This window comes from Lycorma delicatula, chromosome 8 (genome assembly GCF_047948215.1).
Source record: "Lycorma delicatula isolate Av1 chromosome 8, ASM4794821v1, whole genome shotgun sequence".
NCBI classification, from domain to species: domain Eukaryota; kingdom Metazoa; phylum Arthropoda; class Insecta; order Hemiptera; family Fulgoridae; genus Lycorma; species Lycorma delicatula.
The window spans coordinates 91,370,233-91,392,883 of NC_134462.1; the positions used below are offsets into that span (position 1 = coordinate 91,370,233).

Consider the following 22,651-nt stretch of genomic DNA (forward strand, 5'->3'; position numbering starts at 1 on the left):
AATAACTAAAAAAAAAACTAAACTCTAAAATCTGCAATAGGTAAGTACAGAGACTAAATTCTAAAAAAAAATCACAGATACAAGAAAAAAACATATGGTTCACACTAGGACAGAAAGATATTTTCAACATTTCTCATAAATATGAAATAGCTGATATTTGATCAGTTGTTTTATCCACTGATTCTGATATGAATAGGTTGTTCATCTGTACACACAGAACAATTACAATCATTTTACTTTTTACTTTTTATCAAGCTCTCTAATCATAGCACCAAATAATGTTTTCTTATTTATCCTAATGAAATAAATCTGCAGACACAAATATTATTTATTGTTATAAAAAAATATTTATAATTATTATAGATCAAGCAATAAGTAAAAATTAGGAAACTATAATAAGTTAAATTGATACCTTCATGCAGTAATAAATATGTACATTATATTATATGTGTAATATTCATTTATTTATCAATTTTTCTACATGAAGAATCCCATGGCAGCACAGTATCTTTGATGTGTTTGAGTTGATTATCTATTATAGCAGTACAGTCACCTTGCCACTTGGCTCAAAGTATGTTTTACAAAATTAATATAGTCAGCTGCAGTTAACACAAGTGGTAAAAGACGGTTGACTACATACATAGCAGTGGAGTCCGCATATTCATTACCCAGAATTCCCCCATGGCTAGTGAACAGTTTACAACTGACAACAGTAGTAACATATGCAACCAACAATGGCTCTAGGAATAGCAACAGTGATGGTAACAGCATTAAACATGATACTCAAATAACTGAGATTCAAGCTGGCTTGGTTTTTAAATTGTTCAGCCAGTAGCATTAAATATCTTACAATAATTAAATTTAAACATTTTTCTAAATGAATAAAAACAATTTTAATTATATATTCAACTTATGAGGCAGAGTATGGTATACACACATTATTTTTTCCTATTCTCCATATCTCACTGTTTAGCATGTCAACTAAACTACTCATCTAAATTCTAAAACCTTCTCCCCCATGATTTCTACAGTTCAAAGAATAGTCTTAATATCTTGCCTAACCTTTTTACTGCTCCTTTTTGATCAAATTTTTCTCAATAATCTCTGTTCATTAATTCTTTTCACATTGCTAAACTGCCTAAAATATTTTTTACATAAGTAAATCTAATTTTCACTTTTACATCAAATTAGAAATGCCAGTGATCTACTTTTATTTGCACTTGTCTATGTCAATTTCAGAATGATATGTGGTAAAAGCTATTGTAATTTTTTAGTACAGTAAAATTGTGTCTTGCTAATAGCAGATTTAATAAAAACTGGAAATATGTACAATATTTCCAGTTTTTAAATTTAACATTTTTTATTCCTCTGGTGAAATTTTTGTTGGTTTCAATAAAATAACATAAATAATAATATATGTTATAATATTTTGGATTGATAACTTATTTTTATGTTACAATCTATACTATTATATAAAGAGAAAGTGGGTTTTTGTTTATTTGGAGTAAAGAAAAAACTTTAAACTAAAACTTTAACTATAAACGTTAACTAATTTTTCAGAACTAAACTTTTACCCATGTTTCTTGGCATTACTGATAAAGTTTCTGGATATATTTCATATCAAAAAATCTTTAAAAAAAAAAAAACTGGTGGTGATTTGCTGGTTGAAGCACGAACTTTAATGAATTGTGAACTATGAGTGTCAATCACTGTGTGAGCTGGGTTTGAAGTGATTGATTATGATCATCGAAAAACGAATTTCTAGATTTTTTGAGTTTCATTTCAAGTTTAAAGGGTTAAAATTGATTTTTGAATTTTTTTTGAAACCCTGTTTGAGTGTAATCTTTATGTCAATAAATCAATTTCTACATTTTTGAAATTTGACCCTGAAATGGGATGAAGACACGTAAAAAAATGTTTGAAAAATTATACAAAATGATATATTCACTATATTTGGGCTTGTAAATATTCTTCAGATAAATATTTAAAAACCATTTTTGGGTGTTTTTTATTTCAATTTTTTTAAGGGGTGCAAAGTTATACAGCACTGTGGCTCAACCAGCACAGCCACTTCCACCATTACTGTATGTGTGAATGGCTGCACCTGCCTACGATTACTTGACTAATAAACATAAAATAAAGATTGACTGCTATAGGAAACACAAATAACCATATAGCACAAGTGAAGCTATAATGGGGTGATAGTAATAATATGACTTTTAATCACATTTTAATTAACTTCCATACCCTCAAGTTAACAGTACTGCTATTCTAATTTGTAAATTTGATATTTTTAATTTAAAAAAATTAATTAATAAATTTATTGGATAATTTGGTCTATAAAATTGGAGTAAATATTATTTGATAGCTCAAATTGTTCTAGATACAAATCTCTATTTTAAAAAAAACACCAAGATGCAAAATTTATCGTCTTTTTCAGGAATGTTTGCTTACTTTTGATGAGTAGAATCAGAAATGTAAATCCAGGACACTTATTACATTCAACTATATATTTATTGATTAATGTTGAGTTTTATTATATAATTTATTTTTTCTTTCCATTTAACATTATAAAAATTTTACTACTTAAATTCATTTGGTTTTGGTCTTGGAATATATTACATATTTACATAGGCAAAATAATTTTTGTTTGTGGTGTTTAAAGAATATATTAATCACAACTGGCAAGAAACAACTATACTAAAGAATTTTTTTAAAAAAGATATAAGAGTAAAAATTACATTAGATGTAAAAGGTATATCTATATTATAGTAGGGTCCACGAAAAGCAGAATTAAACACAGCTACTCAGTGTAATGAAATAACATTGCCAATGAGAAAGAAAATATAAACACTTCATCCTTGGATAACGGAGTAGTAGTTTGTTTACCTTTTTTTTTAACATTGACAGACAGTATTGTAATTAACTATTATTTACAATATATACACTATGAACATGTTTAAACATATGCACACTACTATATAATACACACATACACACTCACTCATACACATACACATATATGTAGTAATAAACAACAAAAACTTATTCAAATAATGTAAATAGAATATTTACAAAAAGAAATTTAATGGTTATTCCTCATTAAAGAAACATTTATATACATTCTAAATTACTATCTCAAATGCAAGAAAAATGTAGGAAAAAACTATTTACACAGACTTTGGACATAAAGTCCAAACATTTACTTACAAGGACCACCAATTTTTGTGGAAGGGAAAATTCCCAAAAGAGCAAAAATTGCTTGATCAGTTAACTTAGGTCCACCTAAGGTAAAAGCATAAGTTTAAAAAAAAAACAATTTGTTAAAAAAGCATTAATGAACTGAAATACAGAAAAAATAATAAGCTGAATTTACTATTCCTATAAAAACCCTGAAAAGTGAAATAAAAATTAAAAAAAAACAACATTTAAGCATTAAATTTACTACCAGAATAAAGTAGTAATTTGTACTGAACTGTTACTTTACACAGATAAAAATATATTACTTTATTTTAAGCACAATGCAATTTATTAGCTGCATATTAAATCTAATAAATCATTTACTTAAATATATGCAAAATTAAGCTAAAAATATTATAAATATTAAAGGGAACAGATTAGAATTGTTAATAAGCTAGGTTGAATCAATAGTAAACTTGAAATCTATAATAATGTAAATCAAAACTAATACACATTTATAATAATAATAATAATTTCACATCTTTTGGAAAAACCTGATAGAAATCATAAAAAAGCTTTCCAACAAAAAATGTAAAAAAGTATTGTAACAAATTTTAATACAATTATATCCAATCATTTTAAAACAGGAAAATAAATAATTAAAATAATATTAATTGGAATAAAAAACAAACTAAAATAGATAATTTATTTATACTTTTATTAAATAAATAATGAAAAACTTCATTTCATAAATTTCATATTAAAATTCTAATTAAAAATATTTGCATACTTTTATGTTTATGTTCATATAGTTGCCATGTTTACTAGTGAAATCTCACTTATAAATGTTTAAAAATGAATTAAGCAAATTTTATATAAAAAACAGAAAAATAAAGCCTAGTAAAATAAAGTGAAATCAGTTAACAACAGAAATAAAATGAAGCCTTCATGTAGCAACTAGGATAAAAAATAAAATAAAAAATACATGTACAACTTACTAATTCGTTTGCCAGCAACAACTGGTTCTTCTGCATAATATGGAGCACTGGCTCCAATTCTGTTATGTGCTGTTATTCTAAATTCATAAGCAGTGTTGGGTTTCATATTTGATATACAAATATGAAGATCTTTTGTTGTTCCAACCTGGTTTAAATCAGAAAATATTACAAATCAATTTATTATTATAAAACTAAATGAAAGAAAAAGCTTTTCTTTTTTAGTTATATCTTATAAATAACTTTCTGAAAAGAATTTATTTTTATATTAAAACTTGTTTCTATGTTACTATAGTCAATTGATGTTAATCTAACAAAAACCTACAGGAATTATGGAAAATTATACTTAAAAAGTACAGTTTTATTTTTACCTGCTTTTTCAGTGATCTATAACATTAATAAGAAAGAGATAATATAAAACAATTAATAAAGATATATTTAGGAACAGTTTTATTTATCATTTAACCATTTAAAGATTATTTTTCTGATGGTCGGTTTCATAATAGTGTCTATTTTTTTAAGTAATTACTTACTATTTTCGCTCTTAATCATATGGTAGTTTTTTTCACTTACCTATTGTTTTAAGAACATGATCAAAATATGTACGCAGTTTTATAATTTCAGTTCAAAATGAAAATGAAATATCAAAAATTTTAACTTTTTAGATTTTTAATGCAATGTGTAACTTGTGAGAAGGATTTAAATTTAAAATAAGTTAAAATTCTTTTTTTAAATTAAAAACAATATATTTTATTAAAACAGACCAATGGTGTCGGATGGTCAAAACATTTTTGCAGTGGTTTGAAGGCTTATGATGTAGAAAATATAATGTAAAAAACTCCCATTAACTCCTCTTCTAAATAAAGATGAAGCTAAAAAATTAAAAATATATAGTCCTTTTTTATAGAGGGGGTGAATATAAAACAGATTATTTATAATTTGGGATCTTTTTTGGAATTCACCTCCTGAAAAAACACTTAATTTTTTAACCAATTAACCAAAAATTGATGTATTTTTAATATCCAATAAGAATTAGGTGGGATATGCACGTTTCAAAATAAAAAATCAAAATTGGTAGTTTTTCGTTTCTCACCCCCCAAATTTTTGCAAGTTTTTCACCTGGAGATTACTGAAAATAGCAAGCAATATTGATATTAACAAACCAGGTTGGAGAAATAACCCAATAACCAGATATAACTATTTATATTACCATTTTTATAACAATTTATAATTATTTATTTTATAAATATAATCTAACCAAACTTAATCTACACTTGCTAATCTTACTAATTAACAGTAATGTTTTGAATATTTAAATAATAAATTCAGTAATTACTGCAATTATTTATTATTTAAATAACATTGATAGAGCACACAAATTTTTTAATGTTTCTCTAAGTGTGACACCATTTCTTGAATTACTTTTTTGCATACACTACACATCTGTAAATACAATTTTTCTGTCACACTTAGCTTTAAATAAATTACACTTCAAAATAAATTAAGGGAAAATATAGTTAAAATTTATAATTTTGCATGCCCATACCTATGTTAGAATGATTTTGTTGATGCTTTTCTTTACAATTAGCCTCAGGCACAAATTAATGTCCAACAGTAATCGGCTAGCATGTTAGTATTCTATTTCCATTTATAGTGGCTTTCCATCACCAAAATGTCTTGGTGGAAATCTTCACTGTGTTTGTTACTTACATCTCCAAGGTTGCCCGGGAAAAAATCTAGATGTGAGTGGAGGAAATGTATTTTCAAAGACATATTACATTCCATAACTCTGTATGAAGTAACATGTTGATTAACAATATCGTGATAATTGTCGGATTTTTGTTTGCTGAGAAACGTTTTGCAAATGTCTTTAAATGAAGCCCAAAGCTGCACCTTCTACATTATTTAACATTGAGTTAAATATATCATCTTTGACCAACAAATATTCCTTCTTTAATTTTTCCTTCACTTGCATTAGAAAATTTCTGCCTGATGTACAAAGATTCAGGACAATCTTTCTTCATTGCTTTTACAAAATATTTCATTAGTCCTAGCTTGATATGGGGGACAGGGTAAAAATATTTTTTTGGGTTCAACTAAGGGCTCATGAATAATATTTTTCCAGTTTGGAGTTAAGTTGTCTCGTTTCTTCCACTCTTTGGTAATGTGTCTTTCCCAGGTTTGGCTGTCCCATTCACAAAGAAAGTATATGTACTTAGTATAGCCTAACTGCATGCCTAACAAACAGCTAATAACATTCTATCACCACATATGTACCAGCTATGTTTTATAATTTATTTTTTTCAAGAACGTCTTTCATCTCATCGTATGTCTCTTTCAAATTATTACCATAAGGTATTGAAGGATATTTGTATCCTTGTTACAAGGATATTTGTAGTAGAACTACTTTTAAACTATACTTGGACGAATCAATAAAAAGGTGCCAGTCCTCAGATTTTTGAGCTTGTCCTAAATGCAACATCAGCTCATCAATACTTGTGCAATAAACCAAATTATTTTCATCAATAAAGTACTGTGAAAGTTCTTTTTGTCGGCTTCTAAAGCCTGAAATTTTTGTATTTTTTGAAGTAAATTCCAACCTTGCAGTCTTGGTCCTAACAGCTAATCTTGATTTTTTGATAAATTAAAATTCCTAACCAAGTCATTTAATTCACCTTGTGATGTAAGATGTGGCTTATTGGAAGATAATACAAAATCAAAATCATTGTTGTCTTCAGTACTCCCAGATTCTTTCCCCAGTTTTTTTTTATTGCTGCTTTCGAAACATACATTCACAGGTGCCTCAGGAACTGGAATAATTTCACTGTGAGGTGCAGGCCAGATTGCAGATTGCAATGAAGAATATTTTAAGAATGTTTAGATTTTTTAGAAATCCCAGACATACTTGTTAAACAAAAGTAACAATTGGTTACATGATCCTTTGATTCACGCCTAACCATAAGTACACCAAATGGCAAAGCCTTCTGTGTACCTTTCAGCCATCATATTAAATATACAGAACAATTAGTGCATACTACATGAGGAGCCCATCTCTTATCCTGATCATCAATTTTACACTGAAAGTACAAATGATATGCTTCTTTAATTAAAGGTGTAATGTTTTTTCTATTTGATTATACAGTAAACTCACCACATACATAACAAAAGGTATCCACATCATTTACCCAATGTCTAGGCATTATGACACTGCACTGTTAACAAACTTAAGACAGCAATAAGACTGAAAGGCTCACTCTTCAGTATTAGTATTAGATATGATGTCATAATATGTGACTATGATATGATTTAATTTTTTGTCTAGTTTTGTTTATTTATAGCTTATAAATTATGTTAACAAAGTTAAACAATAAAAAATGAGCTAAAAAATACAATATAGGAGCTTAAAAAGCTAACTGTATGTTGAAAAATTTCATTAATTAAAATTAAAAAATTTTTCTAAAATGGTGGATGATAGAAACATTCCGAGTTCATATTCATTTTTAGCATAAAAGAAACAGAAAATCATGTATCGCATGTTAGGAAACAAAAATTATGTTTATCAGTGTAATCAAAACATTATTGTTAATTAGTTGAGGTTAGTGAGTATAGGTTAACTTTGGTTAGATTAATAAATTTTTAATAAATTCAGTCAGTAATTATTGTAATTATTTAAATAATCAAAATATTACTCTTAATTAGTAGAGGTTAGTGATCGAAGCTTGTGTGGGTTAAGTTTAGTTGATTGTATTTGTAATTTATATCTATTATAAGCAATAATGCTTATATTTTTAATATGTAAAATGTGTTAATATGGAGAATGTTTTAGAATGACCGATATAAAAGAGCATGTTAATGTGCTGTCAGGTTATTTCTCCAACCTGGTTATTGTTAATATCAATATTTCCTGCTATTTTGAAACATGCATATTCCCACCTAATTCTTATTGGATATTAAAAATACATCGATTTTTGGCCCATTAGTTAAAAAATAAAGTGTTTTTTTTTGTGGGGGGATTACAAAAAAGATCTGTAATTTGTGATATTGATAACAAAAATTAAAGTATTTTGCGTAAGTGCCCCAGCAGACTTGAAATTTTATTTCAGCCAAAAACATCACCCCTTTTCTCAAATTTTACAAAAATTTAATACATTCTTTCCCCCTGAAGGTAGTACCTACCTACCAATTTTGAAGAAAATCAGGAGGTTATAGAGTTATAAGACCAAATATGAACCAACATAAATACGCACAAATGTCAGTCTGACAAAAATATATTTTTTGGACTTGGGAGCATTGGAATAAAAAATATTTTTTGCAGATTATTTACAATTATTTAAAGCTATTTTTGAAAATATTTCCTTAAGACATAAAACTTAAAAAGAGAGAAAATTTTTAGATTTTTTTTTTTACTGTTCTACATTTTTTACCATTATGGCTACAACTGCTATAGCAGCATGTATCATTATAGTCAGGAGAGGAATAACTGATAGAACTTTACTTTGACCTGTTGTAGAGTTATAATAGTGAATAGTAATATTCTAAGACAATGAAGAAACAAAGTGAGCAAGCATTATACCAAAGTTTGTGACTGATCAGAGAATGTAGAGTTAATAATAAAGACTCCATAAAAAAGAAGATAATAATCGAGTTATGTGAAAAGACCTACTGATTAAATATAGTTTTCAAAACTAATATATATTACTAATTAGTATTATGAAAGGAGAAAAAAAATTCTTTAATAATCATAACCTGCATAACCTGTACAATATAATTTATTATTACAATAAACAACCTTTTGCCAAGCTTTCTTTGTTGATTCCTTTTGTTCAACAGTATAGTCGATGATTGGTGTTCCTCCATCACTAAGGGGAGGATGCCACTTTATTGTACATGATGTTTCTGTCATTCCAGATATTTCTAATGGACCCTGCGGCGGTGATGGCTTTTCTGAAGTGGAAAAGAAAAATTGAATATATTAATTTAATAATTATTAAAAAAAATTGACTTAATTAATTGAATTAATTAAATTTTATATCTTACTTATACAATTCTATCCTACTTTCATTTTATTTATTAAATTTTTTTTTTGTAGTGATCACTACTTCCATCAGCAACAATACATATTATAAAAGAATAAATATAGGTACTTTTAATAAGATGTGGCAGAGAGAAGGCTTTTAATTTTTAATTTTATAATCTTTAATATATTTTGTATGTAGATTATTCTTTTAATAATCTAAACCATTAATCAATAATATTACATATATTGATATATATCTTATTAATTTACAATATTTATTCACACAAGAGTTATTATATTTGACATCAACTGGCTCCAATTAGAACAGTGATTCAATCAGAACAGTGATTCCCAACCTTCTAGCTCCACAACCCCCATAAAAAGTAAAAAAAAATATATATATAATGAATATTTTGCGATGGGTATGAACATGCATGAATGAAGTGTACAAACATACAATCGCAGAAAACCTCATATTGCCTGGTGCAATTGAGTCAGTGTTTTAATAGGTGTGGAAGAAGAAAAAAATTCTGCTTTCTAATGATTCATTATCAAGGCAAATTGATAACATGGCTGTGATTGTTTGTGATCAGATAATTCAGCAAGTGAGTTTTTAAGTATTCAATTTGATAAATCAATAATGTGGCAAACATTTCTCAGTTCTTATATTCTATGAGATATGAATGTGATAGGGACATATCAATCAAAGAAAACATGTTGTTTTGCAAATCAATACCTGGTCATGCAACAGGACAATGTCTTTTTGATTTTTTTTAAGAAGCTACTAAAAACTATAACACAGATTGGACAAAATGTATTACAGTTATTACAGTATGTAGTTGTGGTGCAAAGGCGATAACAAGAAAGAACCAGTAGATTTCTGAAAAAATAAAAATATTGTCTTATACAAAGGGCTGAATGGACACACTGCTTCCTTGCCTTGGACATGCTCTTGCCAAAAAAAAAAAAAAAATGCCATAAAATCTCAAACAAATTATTTGTAACCCAGTTATTGAGACTATGAGATGAATTAATAATATTTTTTCAGGATAAACAAACACCATTCTCAATATTTTTACAGAATAATGAGTATAATTCTGGTATGTTTCCACTCACTTCTGAGTATATTGAAAAAAATTTGGATGAAGAAGACACTATTATTTACTGCAGTTTGAATAGCATGAAGATACATTTAAGTTAGCTAAAAATTCAATTGGCAGAATATTTCCCAGAAGATAAAAATTATTTCTTGAAGATATGGGTACTGAATCCATTTAGTGAAAATATTGTTGCAGCTGCTAAGTTACCAGTTGAGATTCACGACTAGCTCATCAAAGTGTCTGTCAATAAAACATACAACTACAATTCTCATCTGAGGATTTAGTTATGATTTGGCTTGCTCGTCAAAGTGAATTTGGAAATTTTATCACAGAAGCATTGAAAATATTAATCCTTTTCCCACACCTACCTCTGAAAAAAGGGTTTTTTGTCTATCATGCTAAAAATTAAATGTAGGAATCATCTCGTACCACTTGAAAACAATTTGCGTTTCTGTGTTTCTAACATAGAACCAGTATGGAGAAACTTTTAAATGAAAAACAAATGCAACCATCTCATTAATGTGTACTTATATTTTTCTCATAAAATAATTTCATTACTGTTTAAATGTAAAGTTGTATGCTAATTTTATGACCCCCCTTTCATATCACTGCGACCCCAGGTTGAGAAATGCTGCCTTTGAATATCTTCTACTGTACTGGATGTTTTCTCAGTTGTAGATTGTATTGTTCTTACACTGTTATCCATCATCCAACTATACAATCTATGTCTGAGGAAACATCCAGTTAAAAGGAAGATGGTCTGAGGGATACAAAAAACTAGTTAATGACAATTGAAATAATCTGTGTGACTAAAGTATATTAAGTGTACAAATCCTGAGGGTAGTACAAGCAATTAACACACACACAAGGTCAGTTCAGAAAATAACTGAACTTTATTTTTTTAATCTTTATTATTAATTTTACAGATTATTGGTCCTTGTTTCCTTCAAAGTACTCCCTTCCTGTATTCACACACTTTCCGCCGTGGTGTTTCCGCTTCACGAAGCAGTCTGGATAGTTTCATTTGAAATGGCCTTTAAGGTCCGTGACAAATATGCTTTAATGTCATCAATGTCTTGGTGGACTATATGAATTGTCTCGCCACAACTCTGGTCTCTTTTTGTGAATTTTTTCATGTAACCATTGTAAAACACCTTGATAGTATGCAGAGTTCTCTGTTTCACCTTGAGGCAAGAATCCAAAATGCACAATTCCATTAAAATTGAAAAAACAAGGAGCACTACTTTATCACTGGATCGAGACTGACATGCTCTCTTGGGACATCTAAACCCAGCTTTCATCTCTCGTTATGATTCTCTGCATGAATGTTTCATCATTATTGGCTTGTTGAAGAAGTTGCCAACAATAGTCTATCGATATTCTTTCTGCTGCTCAGTCATCAAATGAGGAAAAAACTTTGCTGCAACTCCATGAATGTTCAATTTTTCAGTCAAAATGTTATGGCATGATCCAACTGAGATGCTAACTTCTTCTGCAGTTCTCTGACAGTTAATCGGCAATCTGCAGGATCAGATCATTAATTTTCTGAACATGGGTGTCATCAGTGGAAGTCAAGGGTCATCTTCAACTGACCAACAACCAATTTTAAATAGTGAAAACCATTGGTAACATTGTGTATGACCCAGAGCATCATCTCCATAAGTTTGTTTCAAAAGTCGAAAGTTTCTGTTTTTCCCCAGTTTCATGCTAAATTTTTATGTTGTATTGTTGCTCCTAAAATTCGCACATTATAAAATTCCTACTAACATTTAAAGACACTGCACTCACATAACAATAACATAAAAACTAAATGAGACATCAACAATCCAAGAACATGTGGTTGCAGAGGAGGTTATATGGAACACAATGCTGCTAACCGCACGTCACTAAATATCTCCATTGGTGCATAATTAAAAATGTTTGGTTATTTTCTGAACAGATCTTGTGTGTATATATACATACATATATATCCCCTCACATTATAAATAAATAAATAATTATATATAAAAGTGTTTGTAATGTTTTCAAACATATTTATTATCTTTAAATTTATTTTTTATTTCCTACATATTTAATAATTATGGAAAATAATTCTAAGTTTTATCTAAACAGTAATATTTATATTACTAAACTAGATTTATTACTAAAGAGTAACAAAATTTTAATGATTTAATTATAAAGTTAAAACACATTAATTATGCACAGTATTTGCTCATATCAAAATAAATTAATTCATATATTCTATTTTATTTTTTCTTTAATTGTATTTTTATAATGCTAGAAAAATATTGTAGATTATTTTATAGATGGTCATAAAAAAATAAATAAATAAAGTGGGTTAATTTTTTAACTAGTCAGAAATTGAACTGTTAAAAAAAACAACCAGTTTAAGAATAATGACGTAAAATAATTCAATTAAATATGAATTTAAGTGTTCTGTTTATCACAAAATAACCAACAATTAGAAAATTACTTTAATTATTAATCATTTAGGATAAATTTTCAGTTGATTCATTCTCCTTCCAAGTATCTAACAATACACTGCATGTAAAAAAAAATAAGATAAATAAGGAGTAAGCAGGCTCAACACTGCAATGTTTCAGTCTTCATATGATGTATTTTGATAATGTAATTTACACATTTGTTTAAATAAATGAAGTGCAATTTGAGTATCTAACAAGCACTGATCAGCATGCATTTAGTTTTAGATTCAATCTAATGATGAGTCCTGACATCATTGATTTAGCATGTCCAAATGTACTGAAATACATCTACATAGAGTTTTTGGTTCAGAGTTGGTATTTAAAGTTGTGATAAAATAAAATCATTAGAAATATTGATCCATTTACTAATGTAATTTTAATATAAATGTTCCATGTTAAACAAATAAAAATAGTTTTTATCTACTTGTTTACGAAGAAAAACAAACTTTTATGAAGAAGTTATTCAAAGTATTTAATGATTTGAATATAATGAAAAAAGTGAATAATAACTAAACTTAAATGCTATTTTAATAACAGTATAAATATTATCAAACTAAAAAGTTGTAATTTTATATTTTTAGGATTTCATATAAAGATCAATATATATATACACAGTTAATGATTTAGATAACTTACCATATTTACATTTAACAGTAACAACTTCACTTTCAAGTGCATCAGAAATACCAACTGGATTCTGAGCAAAAACACGGAACATATATTCATTATCTTCTTGTAACCGTTGGATTGTATGACATGTAATATCTTTATCAACATCAGAAACCTGATAAAAATGATGAACAGATTATTTTAATTACCTAATAACACAAAAAATTATATAAATAAAAAAAAAAAATGAAAATATTTTAGTTTACCGATATTGTATGTTAACTTTATTAAGCTTTCTTGCAAAATTTACAGTTTTCTAAAATAATTTCTCATTAAATTAACAGAATTAACAAATGCACCAAATTAAAAAAAAAAAATTAATTTAAACAGAAAAAATACTTAACTTATAAGATATGTTCCACATAGTTAAAGCTTTATGTATATTTACAAAAAAAAAAAAAAAAAAACTAACTAAAGAAATAAACATTTATTTATTTTCAAGTACATTTAAATAAAAGCTTGGGCAACTAACTAAAACTGAATGAAGAAATGAATATATTTCAATTTATTATTTATAAATGCTCTTGAAAGTAGTTTTAAGCCAAAAATATTTCCTGATCTAATTTTAAATAATATATTTTGAAGTAAAACAGATCAATATGCAAACAGTAACGGTTATAAATACTATTTAAAGTAACATACATGAGTGGTAAAAATAATTAATATTACAGTGTTAAACTGTTAAATATATATTTCATTGAAGAATGAAACGAGACAACTTGCAGCTATATATAAATACAGAAACTGTTAATGAAATGCGAGGTATTAATTGTAATAATTTAATGTTAATCTTGGTAAGTTAAGCTTATAAGTAATATAATGTTAAGCTTATATATTATTAGACTCTTTGTATCTTATGATATAACTAATAAAAATTATGATATGAAAATTAAATTCCACTATATTTAATCAGTACTGCTATTTTTTAAATAAATAAAAAAAAAAACAAAGCAATTTAATATTATTTTCTTATAGCTAGTTCCAGAAATATTCTTTAATATAACTTTTCTAAAATCCCAAAAATCAACTCAACATTTTATATTTGATGTCTAGCTAGGCACATGAACTAGAAAAATAACCATCTGTATTTATGCAATATATTTTACTTTGAAACATGTAAACAATATAATATAGAATGTACCTTAGTCCATAACATTTTTGACATGTCACATTTTTCAATGGAATAACCAACTAGATCTAATCCACCACAATCAGCTGGCGGTTTCCATTCAATTGTAACGGAATCTTTATCCATATCTTTTATTAGTATTGGACCTTGTGGTTTGGTTGGTTTATCTGAAAAAAAAAAAATATATATATTTATAATTATATAAATAATTAAATTATTTGAAAAGTAATAAACATTACAAGAGGTATGTCTAAAAAAATAACTGAACATTTGCTATACACATTTCTAGAGCTTACCTGGGAGGTATTAGGTATTATCTAATTAGTACTATTACTCTGGAAATAGTACCTAAAAAAAGTATTTTTTGTTAACATTTAAAATAATTATACAGATCAAATAGAAAATATGAATAAAAAAACAAGCACTCAATTTTTTTAAATAAACAATTTAAAAGTTTTAAAATCCTGAACAGTATACCCCTCAGGTTAGAACCTAGTATCTAATGCTGGACAATTGTAACATTGTAGAAAAAATATATTCACTGGAAAAATTCCAAATCATAAGTAAGTTGGCACTGAATTTTCTGAGAGGTGAAAAAACATGATTGAGGTTACACCTGTAGTACTATCTACGCTTTTTATTGTAACAGGTTATATGGATATAGTACACATTACAAACAGATGATAGACTATAAATAGTATATAAACAAACGCTTTACAAACTATCAACTGTAAAAAAATAATGTTTTTTATATTAAATGTTTATATTTAATTTTACTATTCACTCTAAATTTTATATAAAAGTAATTTATTTAAAGTAAGTTTGCAAGTAAATTAAGTGAAGGAAGAACATAGTATATCAAATTTTAGATGAAGTTATAAATACTGTAACAATTTTATTGAAGTATGGAGGGTTGCAAGTGAAACAATGAATAATAATACATAAAGTACCAGAGGATCTAGCATCTAAAGTAAGCACAGTACAATCTGCTTGTTAAATATTAACACTAAAGAACTTTTTCCGACAACGTTTAATTTTAATGGAGCTCAGTCAAATGCATGTTTGACCAAAGCCTAAATTTAAAAAAATCTTCAGGTTTTAAAAATTAACTTCAGTTTCAAATATTGACACTTTGCCATTAATGTACACTACTTGTGTACAGCTGAAGTCATTTTAACATGAGTAAAAAACTTCTTTCGTCTTTTAAAGTGGCTTGCAATTAGTCATTTGTCTTAAATATAATTATTATAAGTAATTTTCACTGCTTACTGTCACGTTTCTCACCAGTAATAGGTATATGTTACCTTTGAATTTTTTTTCTTATGATAAAAGAATTTATAACTACGGAATTATGCCTTTGAATAACCCAGAATGCTGTTGTAATATATAAACAAACTGATGCTGAAACATTAACATTAATTCAAAAACTGACATACGATTCATAAGTTAATTAATACCAATCATTCTTTTTTTCACCAAATTAAATAAGTTACTATTGTAACATCTCCCTCTATGAATTATGAAACCTTGCCGTTGGTGAGGGAGCTTGAGTGCTCAGTGATACAGAATAGCTGGATCGAAGGTGCAACCATATCGGAGAGGTATCTGTTGAGAGCCAGACTAAGGAATGATTCCTGAAAGAGGGCAGCAGCTCTTTCAGTAGTTGTTGAGGGTGTAGGTCAGGTTGACTTAAATGGCTATATCAACATCACTCAATCCTCTGAGTACTGTGCAGCTGAAAGCAATGGAAAACTACAGTTGCTTTTTTTCCAATAAAATGTAGTTTACTGCATTTTCATATAGCAATAATGGAGGCGCCTTCCTTGGTAAAATATTCCGGAGGTAAACTAGTCTCCCGTTCAGATCTCCGGGTGGGGACTACTAAAGAAGGGGTCACCAGAAAGTTAAAAAAATAACATTCTATGAGTTGGAGTGTGGAATGTTAGAAATCTAAAAAAGGCTGGTAGGTTAGAAAATTTAAACAGGGAAATGGATAGGATAAATGTAGATGTAGTAGGAATTAGCGAGGTTTGGTGGGAAGAAGAAAATGACTTTTAGTCAGGTGATTTGAGAATAATTAACTCAGCTTCAAATAATGGACAGGCAGGAGTAGGTTTCGTAATGAACAAGAAGATAAGGAAGAGAGTAGAGTATATCAATATGCATAGCGATAGAATCATTGTAATAAGAATAAAATCGAAATCTAAACCGACGATTGTTAACATCTATATGCCTACAACAGTCCATGATGATGAAGATGAGGTAGAGTGTTATACGAAGAAATTGATGAAGCAATTATACACATAAAAGGAGATGAAAATTTAATAATAGTTGGAGATTGGAATGCAAGCATTGGAAAAGGCAAGGAAGGAAATATTGTGGGTGTATACGGGCTGGGCAAAAGGAATGAAAGAGGGGACGCGACTTATAGAATTTTGCACAAAGTATAATTTAGTAATTGCCAACACCCAATTTAAAAATCATAATAGAAGAATATACAAATGGAATAAGCCAGGCATTTGCTTAACCATGATATCTATCATGGTTAAGAAAAGATTTAGAAATCAACTCCTCGACTGCAAAACTTAACCTGGAGCAGATATTGATAGCGACCATAATTTAGTGATAATGAAATGTAGATTGCGGTTCTTGAAGAAAAGGTGTCAGATAAATTGGTGGAATTTGGAGAAGCTTGATGAATAGGAGGAAAGGAAGATTTTCGAGGAGGACATCGTAAGAGGTCTGAGTAAAAAAGATAAGTAGAAAATGTAGAAGAAGAATGGGAGAATGTTAATAAAGAAATTATTAAATCAGCAGAAGCAAACTTAGGTGGAGCAAAGAGAACTGGTAGAAAACCTTGGATTTCAGATGATATATTGCAGCTGATGGATGAACGTAGAAAATATAAGAATGCTAGCGATGAAGAAAGTAAAAGGAACCACAGACAATTAAGAAATAATAGAAACAGGAAGTGCAAACTAGTGAAAGAAGAGTGGATTAAAGAAAAGTGTTCAGAAGTAGAAAGAGAAATGAACATTGCTAAAATAGACGGAGCATTCAGGAAAGTTAAGGATAATTTTGGGGTACATAAATTAAAATCTAATAATGTGTTAAACAAAGATGGTACACTGATTTATAATATGAAAGGCAAAGTCGATAGGTGGGTGGAATATATTGAAGAGTTATATGGAGGAAATGAATTAGAAAATGGTGTTATATAGGAAGAAGAGGAAGTCGAAGAGGATGAAAGGGGAGAAACAATACCGATATCTGAATTTAAGAGCATTAAAAGATTTGAATGGCAGAAAGGCTCCTGGAATAGACGGAATACCTGTAGAATTACTGTGCAGTGCTGGTGAGGAAGTGATTGTAGATTACACAAACTGGTGTGTAATATTTATGAATAACGGGAAGTTTCGTCAGAGTTCAAAAAGAGTGTTATAGTCATGATACCAAAAAAAGCAGGAGCAGATAAATATGAAGAATACGGAACAATTAGCTTAACTAGTCATGCATAAAAAATCTTAACTAGAATTCTGTACAGAAGAATTGAGAGGAGAGTGGAAGAAGTGTTAGGAGAAGACCAATTTGGTTTCAGAAAAAATATAGGGACAAAGGAAGCAATTTTAGGCCTCAGATTAATAGTAGAAGGAAGATTAAAGAAAAACAAACGAATATACTTGACATTTACAGACCTCGAAAAGGCATTCGATAACGTAGACTGGAATAAAATGTTCAGCATTTTAAAAAAGTAGGGTTCAAATACAGAGATTGAAGAACGATTGCTAATAACATTTACAGGAACCAAACAGCAACAGTAATAATTGAAGAACATAAGAAAGATGCCGTAATAAGAAAGGGAGTCTGACAAGGAAGTTCCCTATCGCCGTTACTTTTTAATCTTTACATAGAACTAGCAGATAATGATATTAAAGAACAATTTAGATCTGGAATAACAGTACAAGGTGAAAAGATAAAGATGCTACGATTTGCTGATGATATAGTAATTCTAGTTGAAAGTAAAAAAGATTTAGAAGAAACAATGATTGGCATGGATGAAGTCCTACGCAAGAACTACCGCATGAATATAAACAAGAACAAAATGAAAGTAATTAAATGTAATAGAAATAATGAAGATGGATCACTGAATGTGAAAATAGGAAGAGTAAAAATTATGGAGGTAGAAGAATTTTGTTATTTGGGAAGTAGAATTAATAAAGATGGATGAAGCAGGAATGATATAAAATGCTGAATAGCACAGGCGAAACGAGCTTTCTGTCAGAAATATAATTTGTTTACATCAAAAATTACTTTAAATGTCAGGAAAAGATTTTCGAATACATATGTTTGGGGCGTCGCTTTATATGGAAGTGAAACTTGGACAATCGGGAGTACCTGAGAAGAAAAGATTAGAAGCTTTTGAAATGTGGTGCTATAGGAGAATGTTAAAAATCAGGTGGGTGGATAAAGTGACAAATGAAAAGGTGTTGCAACAAATCGATGAAGAAAGAAGCATTTGAAAAAATATAGTTAAAATAAGAGACAGACTTATTGGCCACATATTAAGGCATCCTGGAATAGTCGCTTTAATATTAGAGGGTCAGGTAGAAGGAAAACATTGTGCAGGCAGGCAATGTTTGGATATGTAAAACAAATTGTTAGGGATGTAGGATGTAGGGGGTATACCGAAATGAAACGAGTGGCACTAGATAGGGAATGTTAGAGAGCTGCATCAAACCAGTCAAATGACTAAAAACAAAAAAAAAAAACAAATTGTAATATATATAATTTTATAATTATTAAGAACTATTTATAAATTAAAAAGATACTATGTTATTTTTCATGATGTAAATTATGATTCAACAACACAACACAAATTTTATTATTTACTACTTGCTTTAATACTTAAACATACAGTTTATAAGAAAAAAATGGACTTACCAATTACTCGCAGTACAAGTTCAGCAGATGTTGAACCAGCACTATTTATAGCTGTTACAATATAACTAGCTGTATCTTTTCTTTCAACAGAATAAATAGCAATTGTGGATGTTGTATCATCAACATATATAGTGCAATGTCGATCAGATGTAATAGTTTCCTTATTCTTTTTCCATGTAATTTCTGGCTTAGGATAACCAAAAAATTTAACAACACTTTTCCATTGACCCAACACTCTTAATGTTTGGTTCTCTGTGCCTGGTTCAATCTCTATTCTTGGTTTTTCTGTTTAAAAAAATATGCAAACATTATATCAGTAATATATATATATATGTGTGTGTGTGTGTGTGTGTGTGTGTGTGTGTCTATACAATTAATAAAAGATTTTATGATAATGAAACTTATATTAATGAGACTTAAAATTTGTATTTTTATTTCTCAATCTTATACTAATAGAAATTCTATCCTAAGAGACAAGGAATTACAGCATAATACATTCAATAATTTAGGTTATCTTAATTCAAACTTACTGCTTTGTTTAGTAGAATGATTTTAAAATAACACAGATTTACAATGTTTGAGAGAAAGTCTAAGTATACTGGTTTTAAACTTATATTATGTAACCGACTATCTGAAGGATATTCCTGTTTCTGAGTTTTAACACCGCTATGAAGAGTGGGATAATTGGATTGTAAATAAAAAGTTTTTCTGAACCAGTCCTATTACTTTATTTTAGACCTTGATACCTATGTTTTGTATATCTTTTATTTTGTAGTCATTGAATATGAATAAAAATTTGTTCTTATTTAGGTTATAGTTTATTTATTCATACAAATACCTTTACAAATACATTATTGCATATACAGGCAACTCATTCTGATGAGGTTAATAGTATTTAATTTATTGCATTTTGTAAAATGTAACTTCTTACATTAAAATTTTTAATTTTTTTGTCATTATTGGGCTAAATACTTAAAAGATGGTAGACTAAGAATGTTTAATAAATATTACATGTAAAATGATTAATTAACATTTCTAACAACGAGAAAACTTAGTTTAGATAGAAATAATTAAATAAAATCAGAGTTATCTACATCTTACTTGGATGTAATTCATTCAATAATATTGGATTCATACTATACAATCCAATTTTCTTTTAACAAATATAATAATAAATAAAAAGAAAAGTTATGTTTAATTTCTACAATTTCAATTTTTATAATCACAACAAAAAATCATATACTTTACCTTGTACAACCAGTTTGCATGATGTTTCTGCAGTACCAGCAGTATTACTAGCTTTACAAGTGTATGTTCCCTCAGAAGATTCTTTTACATCAGTTATTGTATATTTTGCTACATGATTTTCATATGTCATTGTCTTACTTTTTACAGGTTTACCATCTCGTAACCTGGATGAAAGTAAAATAAAATTAATATTATGTGATTTTATATTAATTAATTGATAATTAACCAAAAATTTTCTTTAAATAACAATAATTTCTGGCCTATATTACTTCACATTAATAAGAAATAAAATTGGTTAATTGTATATACATACGAGTATCTAATGAACATCAGTTTTAAATAAATCTTATTAATGCTAATAAACTTATTTTTTTTGTATATGTCTATCTAAATTTCAACTTCTTTTATAAAGTAATATACAAATTAAACTGTAATAAGTAATAAATAAATGAGGTAAACAGGATGCATATTCACACAGATACGAAGACCGCATACAAGAACTGTAAATAATATCAGAAAAGACAGATTACTTCACAGAGAGTGAGTACACTTACACAGATATTAACTGTAAGTAAATTTGTAATTTGTCATGTACTTCACATACTAATATAATCATAAAGAGGTTAATGATTTTAGTTTAATATTAGTCAGTTTTAAATTCTCTGTTAAAGATAAAATTCAGTATGATAAAGTTTTTAAATGTAATTTCTCAAACATGGTACCGCTGATATGTTAAATAAATAAATTTATTCTACTACTAGTTAGTATACTCTGTACTAGAATACTCTAGTATACAAGTAGGACTGGACAGTCATGACAGTTTCTAAATTTTAACTATGATTTTCTAAACTTTGACTTTAATGCATTAATTTTAACTCCTGATGATGGCTTCCAAGTAAGCCAACATTTCAACGTGCTGGTAAGCTAGATTATATTAATTGTTACTTTGTTTTAAATGTATTTGACCATACCATTTAATTTCTGGTAAAGGTTGCCCACTTATAACAGTACTCAATGTGACAGATTCTTTAAGTGCAGCAGTTGTGTCCTTAAGTGGTTCTTTGATGACTGGTGCTTCAGCTTCTGTTGGTTTAGCAATCTTATGATATACTGTTGGATCAGAACAAGGCCCTTTACCAATAGCATTTACAGCTGATACTTTAAACATTATTTGTGCATTGGTTGTTAAATCTTTTATAGTATGAGTTGTTTCAGTTATTGTTTCCTTGACATCATGCCATCTATAAAACAGGAATATTAACAAAATTATTAACATCACAAAAATTTACAACATGACAGAAATGTAATTTTGAAAGAAATCCTCAATGTTGAAGATTTAAAAAAAATGTATAATAGGAAATAACAAAAAAAAAACCAACAAAAACCAAGTATTTTCATTATGTATATATAAATATGTATATATTTTTTTGATTCAGTTGATTGGTTTGATGCTATTCTCCACTGTTTTCTGATCTGTGCTAATCTTTTAACTTCAACATATTTACTAGATCCTACATCCTTAATATATCTTAAAAAACCTAAGCCATCTACTTTTTATCCTCTGTATGCCTCTATATTACCAAATTAATTACACCTGGATGTCTTCTTTTTTGCGGGGAGGGGGTGAAAAATGCTTTTGCATTATCATTGCCCACACATGACGTATTTTGTTTTAAAAAAGTAAATGTTAAGAATTCAAAATTAATTAAAAACAAAAATATCTTTAAAAACAATTTAAATACATCCCAAAATGAAAAAAACCAGTAGCGTATGCTAAAATTGAAATAAAAACACAGTTATATCATGCTATATATATCTGATTAAGATAATAAAATTACAATCTTAATACATAACCCAACTACATGATAGACCAGAATCCTAGTTTGACT

At 28.0% G+C, this 22,651-nt stretch overlaps 1 protein-coding gene across 8 annotated transcripts in view; it reads right to left on the reverse strand.

The window, feature by feature from the left end:
- sls (sallimus) overlaps positions 1-22,651 on the reverse strand; it is a 397,202-nt gene that overhangs the window by 13,819 nt on the left and 360,732 nt on the right. For 7 of the 8 annotated variants that reach the window (XM_075372740.1, XM_075372745.1, XM_075372744.1 and 4 more), the window contains 8 exons: positions 21,734-22,003; positions 20,763-20,926; positions 19,515-19,799; positions 14,586-14,740; positions 13,412-13,559; positions 8,965-9,119; positions 4,179-4,323; positions 3,211-3,285 (listed from right to left, as the gene is read on the reverse strand). In XM_075372740.1, coding sequence (XP_075228855.1) covers positions 3,211-3,285; positions 4,179-4,323; positions 8,965-9,119; positions 13,412-13,559; positions 14,586-14,740; positions 19,515-19,799; positions 20,763-20,926; positions 21,734-22,003 — 1,397 coding nt within the window. The remainder of the gene's footprint in view (positions 1-3,210; positions 3,286-4,178; positions 4,324-8,964; positions 9,120-13,411; positions 13,560-14,585; positions 14,741-19,514; positions 19,800-20,762; positions 20,927-21,733; positions 22,004-22,651) is intronic. The other variant, XM_075372741.1, reaches the window with a different exon arrangement.